This window comes from Drosophila novamexicana, unplaced genomic scaffold, assembly GCF_003285875.2.
Source record: "Drosophila novamexicana strain 15010-1031.04,08,12 unplaced genomic scaffold, DnovRS2.1 tig00000817-arrow-arrow-pilon, whole genome shotgun sequence".
Classification (NCBI taxonomy): domain Eukaryota; kingdom Metazoa; phylum Arthropoda; class Insecta; order Diptera; family Drosophilidae; genus Drosophila; species Drosophila novamexicana.
The window spans coordinates 1,436,306-1,443,139 of NW_020824827.1; the positions used below are offsets into that span (position 1 = coordinate 1,436,306).

A 6,834-nucleotide genomic window follows, 5' to 3' on the forward strand; every position below is an offset into this window, starting at 1 on the left:
ACGCTCTGTAAGGCGAAGAGTCCGATCCGTTCATGTGTTCCAATGCCAAAGCGTTCCCAAATAAATAATGTAGTGCACTAGGTGAATGGTTGCAGGGCTTTTGCACACCTCGGCACATAAAATATATATATATATATACGTGTGTGTGTGGACTTAGTCTGGTGTCGCGTGGAATGGGCACAAGGCGCCTGCCCTGCGCCTTGTGTGTCCTGGCATCGTTTGCAGCTCAAGTAGTCCCCGAAAATATGTGTGTTTTGGGGGCCTGGGCATTTGATAAGAACCTGTTGAAAGTGCGCCGAGTGCAGCGTTGATTTATTAGTTTTTGGGGGGCCGATGGACAATATTTTAATTAAAATCTTTCATCTTTCGATCGAGACAGACGACACAGACACAAGTTTCGCCAGCAGCCGCACCCACAACACCCCTTTTTCTGGCCTGCTCCCTGAAGTAATTTTGTAAGAGCCGACCGAAATATTGGCAGCAGAATGCAGACACCTAATAAAAGTTTTGCGACAAGCAGCAAACTCAAGTGTAACGAAAACAAAAACAATAATTTTCGAGTTTATTTGAGACGAGGCGAACCGGCGGCTGCCAGCTACAATACGTACCTGTGTTCTCTGTCCTGTGGCCAGGAGCCGCTCAAGGACACGCCCACTAGGAGTCAGTCAGTGGGACATTTGCAGTTTTCCCATTTGCTGTCCTTGTTGCTTTAGCTGTTGGAAAACTATTTGCCATCTCGACAATTTCTTGCACGTGCTGAGCATTCGCAATGCCAAGTGTCTTGCCTCTTTAGACCTAAGGGGGTTGGGGTTGGGTGGGCAGCTAAGGTTGGGGCAGGACCATGTGACAGGTACAATATTTCAATAAAATACATTTACGCAACATAAAGTAGATAGCAAAACTTTTGATGATTTCATATTTGTAGATTCATTCAAATCTATATACATGAAATATATATTTTTGGCCGATGCTTTGACTTTGCCATTTGCCCTTTTTCCAATTTAGCCCATTTGCTGGCATTTTGCGCCCATTTTCACTTGTCTGCCGGCATTTTCCACTTTGCTCGGTTGACTGCACATTTCTGGGTAACGGCAATTAATAACAATTAGAAGAGGCGCCGCGAAAACCCCAACTAATTGCGTATAATATATGTGTATAGATAGATTGTCTGCGTGTCTGTGTGTGTGTGTGTGTGTGGGTGTGTGTGTGTGTGTGTGTGTGTGTGTGGGTGTGTGTGTGTGCCAACTATTTCTTGCACATTGTCGAATAATTTATGCCAAAAGCGTAATTAAATTAATTAGGATTAACTTTGGCGGCGCACGCATTAAACTAGCTTTGATTAGCTTATGCCTTCACACACACACACACACACACACAAAGCGACCAAGACATGCACAAATCCATATATTTATGCCTATCTGCAGCTGTGTGTGTGCGTGTGCGTGTGTGTATGGCAGCACATGTGGCATGCTGTTTAATCTAAATGCTGGCTTTTGGGTCGTCTCGCTTATCATAAAGATGGCATAAGCGATGAGCCTGCTTCTCGACTCTGCGCCAGCTGCTCGGTCAAAGCTTTCTAAAGCTCTTTAACTCACAATTTTGTTAGCATTTTTTTTTTGGTATAGCGCATTACTTTAATGTGAATTTGTAGTAGCCGCATGCATTACTAGAAATTGGTTTTAGGTTTTACTGCGAGGCAAGCTCGCTTAAAGATTAATAGCATAGCCATATGTTTGAGTTGGTCAAAACTGTTTAATATCAATTATTAACTTATCTTTTCAATAGCTCTGGGTAAATGGCCTTCGGCTAAGCAGGCATTACATTACACCTTAAGCCGGACTCCAGCTCGTTTGATGGCCTACGTTATAACTCAGGCATGTAAGTCGTTTTTATTTCATTTCCATATATATTACTTAACATGCTTTATTGCTCTACTTAAAAGTTATGTTTAAACATAACGTTTAAAAATCAATACATATATTTATTCGTAGCCAGGCTAAATACTTTACTCATTATTATGCCTGTTTTGTTTTTTGATTAAATGCTAGTTAATATATTTGATATTATAAATATAAATATATATTCGGCTTACATTGAACGTTATACATTTATCAAATTATGTTATATTTTTTTCGAAACTTTTCTGAACAATACAAAAACTGTCGCATTGTCTCGTAAAAATAATTGTTTTGGGCTTAAAAACACTAATCCGATTAAAACATGCGATTGTGCTAAATATCCTTTATTGAATTGCAACCAACTACGGCTTAAGCCTTGTAATAATGTGCTCGGTATATGAGTTCTCGAATCCTAGGGTATATCTAGTATAGACCCTGTATTCGACGGTGGCAATACGGTCTAACCTGAACTACAGTGCCTCTTAATTTAGGGTTTTTCGAGCATATCCGGAAATGTCCTTTCCTTCTTTCTTTATTTCTTAATAACATTCTGATTTATGCATTTTATAATAGCAGTCAAGTAATAATACTAATAATATGATATTGAAAAAAATTGATAAAGGAAAGGAAACTAATTTATAAAATTTAAGCTGAGCTTTTAATCAAAGGTCTACTTAAAATGTTAATGGGGTTCCTTAAAGGATGTCCATGATGTTCTACATTTAATATTATGGCTCAGATTGCAATTATAATAATATTAAGAGTATTCTCTGCCATGTCTCCCATTTACAAGACAATATTTTTGATATATTGCGCCTAACTAAGAATTATGATTATCGTCTCGCATCAGCCAGCTCTTGAGTTAATTATCATTTGAATTGTGGTTTGTTGTCAAAAGTGGCCAACGTCATAAAATGTCCTTTTGTGGCTGCCCAGTTTGGCCACTTGTCGCAGTCTGGCCAGTTTGTCTGGCTGCTGTCTAATTTATGTTGCGAATAAATGTGTCGCAAATCATTAAGCGGAACATTTTTCTATGCGCTTTTCCTCGTTTTTTTTTTTTTTTTGCTCGCAGTGTATGCGAAGAGTGTTGTGCGCTTTATTTAATGGCTTGGAAATGAAAAAAAAAATAAACAAAAAAAAAGTCGCTAACCAACACGGAAACAATGCCAACCACAACAGCAACAGAATCTGAAGTCGAATTGGGAGCGGCAACTGGAGCAGGTTCAACAATGGCCCACAGGGGCTTCACTTGAACGGAACCATCTAAATATAGACACAAATCACACAAAACTTCAGAAGCGAAAGACAAAACCGAAGCTTTTGTTGTTGTGGTGGTTGTTCTGGTGGCTGGGAATGAGCATATTAAATCAAAAGTGGAGCAACTGAGAGTCGGTCGTCTTTTGCATAGAGCAAAAGTTGAGTGGAGCCAGACAGCAGGATTCAGGATTCAGAATTAAAGGCATGGTCGGTAGCAAGGACGATGTTGAAAACGACGTGAACGTTTAACGCCTGCAGGATATTTATGATCATGAATTTTCTTATTGTGCCTGGACTCTGGCCCAATGCCCTATGCTCCCTAGGAACTGGCTGCGTGTGTGTGTGTGTGTGTGTGTGTGTGTGCGTGTCTATACTGGCTGGAGTCCTGAGTTTCAGGACTCGGCTGCTTGTAAACGATTTATTAAAATGTGCAGCAACACGAAAACTGAAAGGCGCCCAAAGGACAGCTGTCTCTAGCACTGTGCGCCGTTGTGGCATGAACTCCCTGCCCCTGCCTCCGCCCCCGCCCCGTGCAGCGTATGAAATGTGCGCCCATTTATTTATACACATCGCTGAGCCGCGCCCACCAATCGACAGAAATGAGTTATAAAACTTCAATAATCTCGGCGAAATGTTTATTTATGTTTAGCACGAGAGCCAGCTGAGCACTTTGGCCTTGGGTTAGGGGTATTCCGCGCCCAGGATGTCGGGGTATGCAAAGGAGCGAACGTGCGCCTGGGGCCTGCCATTACGATATTTGCATCATATACCGAGTGGGGAGGTGGGGTCCGGCGAGTGGGTGGCGCATGGAGCACTTACAGCGAATCAATAACAAAATAAATCGTTTTACAACCGCAGGACATTGTATTGTGTTACACAAGAGATTGGCAATGCCACGCCAGCTACCAGCCACCATCTACCTAGGGGGTAGTCCTCGGGTAGTCGGCGGGAGCCAAAGCGAAAGCGAAATACGAGGAAGCACAAGTACGGGCAAACAATGCCAGGCACTTGGCACAGTGAATACAAGCAATGAAAGGATATTATAGTAAAAGTATTTACAAGATGAAAAGGAACAAAGGCGAAAGACGCCCAGCCAGGATAAGCAGCACGAAGGTAAGAAGAATATATAAAGTGAAAGGAAGTAGAAAGTATAAATCGTTGCAATCAATTTTTGCTATGCGGTACGAATTGATAAACTGCCCAGGCACCAGCAGCAGGAGTTGCTGCTGCTGCTGCTGCTGCTCTTGTTGCATCCGCAGCTGTTGGCTGCTGCGTTTTGTTGCAAGGCGATACGCCAGGTGAACTGGTTGGGCTGCCCTGACAGCCCCGGACTGCCTGTCAGCTGCAAGCTCCTATTTGCGTTACCTACATAGCTAGCTTAAAGCTCTTTGATACCCTGCACCCAATCGAGTGCGGGTATAATGGGCTTGTAGCAAGTGAAAGCATCTCAGACCTTAGCATCTGGGGCAGGCTACTTGACTATTCTTTATTTATCCAACATGGTTTTTCAAAAAGGTAGGTTGACCTCCATCTCCAGGCAAACAAAATTTTAAAACAATCTAATAAGAAAAACCAAACTGATGTGAGATTCGATGTTTGCATAATCTGAAGAATGGGAAAAGAAACAGTACTGCCCAGCAAGTTTCGTGTGCGTACAGGGTATCTGCAAGTCCATAAAGTATGTCACTAGAGCACTCTTTCTCTTGTTTATGTTTTGTTTTTGGCATTAGTGGGCGTGGCCTGTAAATGAAGCAGCAGCTCAGCTTGGGTTACCGAATGCTCTCTGGTCATGCGATACCTTATGGATTGGTGCACATTTAATTTGTTTTGTGGCCCAAATGGAAATGATTGCACTTCTAAAGTTCTGTTTGGCACAAAGTTCGTTAGACAATGCTTAATAGATGCACATTATATTTTGTTATTTTACAACACTTTGTTGCTTAAGCATAGCCCACATATTCGAAATTGAAATAACCATGCTTCTCACGAAAACTGGCGGTCGCCTCGCCGGGCAGGCATCCATTTCGGCAGTGGCAGCCTCTGGGATTGCATTTGCCACGGCCGCACCAGGTGCCCACAATGCCGTCCCCGTTGCCGCAGACCTTCTTCTCGCACGTCTCTTTGTTGTGATATTTGCCACCATATGTCTGACAATTGTGTTCCTTGCCATTGTTGGCCAACTTGTACAGAATCTTTGATGGTCTGCAGCAATCGGCCGTTGCACCTGAGCTGAGGCTGAGTAGCCAAAGGGCCACGGAGAGCGATGCGATCAATGCCAGCTTCATGGTGCTCCAATATGCACCTTTAACAAACTGTTTGCCAGATCCGGCCCAATCGCACCTTTATATACAGCTTACGCTCAACGCGTGCTTTGTCTTGTGTCTTATCATTTTACAAGAGGCTTTTTATAATTGTTGCTGATTGTTTTTCGTTCAACTCAATCAATGAGTTCAATTTGACACCCAGCATTAATTTATTACCTGCTGTTTGCAATTGATAAGCTATCTAATTGCTTAGCTCTATTATAGAAAGTGCGTATAAGGAAAATTACACTTGTGTTAAATGTATCTGAACAGAACACGAGCTGGAGAAAGTATCTATCGATAAATATTAATTTTATAGTTTATTATAGCTATAGTTCTTTCTTTCATTATGTCTTAGATAATTCTCCGACTTTTTGGTATTTTTAAATAAGCAAGCTTTATTGTCTAGTGTAAGGTATAAGTGTAAAAAAAGGTATTCGCAACTTTAAGTAAAGTACAGGGTATATGTTTACTTTTCGACTAGACAATATGCACATTGCGTACATGGTAATCGCCGTAGAATTCCCGAAATATTTGGGCTCCATCGCCCCTTCGACAGCCGCCATCACAGTTGCAGCCAAAAATGTTGCACGGCCCCTGGCCGCAGTAGTTGCCGTCGACGGCGCTTCCATCATCGCAAATGGACATCTTGCATACGCCGCCCTTTGTCAACTTGGAATCGTAGAGACTGCAGTCATCCTCATTGTCAGCCAACTGAAATGCGATGGTTTTCGAGTGGCAGCATTCGCCGGCACCGGGCACAATCAGCTGGAGCAGCATGCCCAGAAGCAACCAGCTCGGTACTGCAGTACCAAACCGCATGCTGCATCAGTGAATTACTCAGCGAAATGCAATAAAAGTATGGAAGAGTTAAAAATTGAACGAATTGCCAATTAGCCTTGGTTTATATGAAGGCAGTTGTAAATTTACAAAGTTTTTATAAAATATTATAAATTTTTTAAAGAATTTTATGTCTTGACTGAAAAGTCGTAGCAAACATCTGCTACAAACTTCATTTAATTTCCATAAGTAATCTATTTATTATTTATTTGATAAAAAATTAAATTAAGAGAAAGAAACTTAAGAGTCAAGAGTAGCCATAGCAGCTATTGCCTTGAGATAGATATAAGTTGAACTATTTTTATATATTTATATTAGCTCAACATTATCCTCAGATTTCTTTAGCAGCAACATTAGGATATACCCTCTAGTTGATAGAGGAAAATTGTTATGGTATATGCTTTTGGGAAAGCGGGTGAAAGTTATTAATAATTTCGCATAACTTGACCTTAAGTGTTTTCTGATCGACTCGACAAAAAGTAACATACTCTGCTTAGCTGCAAGAAAGGCCTTTTTAAACGAATCTAATTAGTGCA

At 41.5% G+C, this 6,834-nt stretch overlaps 2 protein-coding genes across 2 annotated transcripts; both read right to left on the reverse strand.

Annotated features, from left to right (window-relative positions):
• Window positions 1-5,095: 5,095 nt before the first annotated feature.
• On the reverse strand, window positions 5,096-5,440 carry LOC115764202 (protein Diedel-like). The gene has a single exon (XM_030707091.1). The coding sequence runs from the start codon at window positions 5,438-5,440 to the stop codon at window positions 5,096-5,098; it is 345 nt and encodes a 114-aa protein (XP_030562951.1).
• Window positions 5,441-5,938: 498 nt separating this feature from the next.
• Window positions 5,939-6,280, reverse strand: LOC115764203 (protein Diedel-like). The gene has a single exon (XM_030707092.1). It carries the CDS (start codon window positions 6,278-6,280, stop codon window positions 5,939-5,941), a length of 342 nt encoding a protein of 113 aa, XP_030562952.1.
• Between the last annotated feature and the right edge of the window lie 554 nt (window positions 6,281-6,834).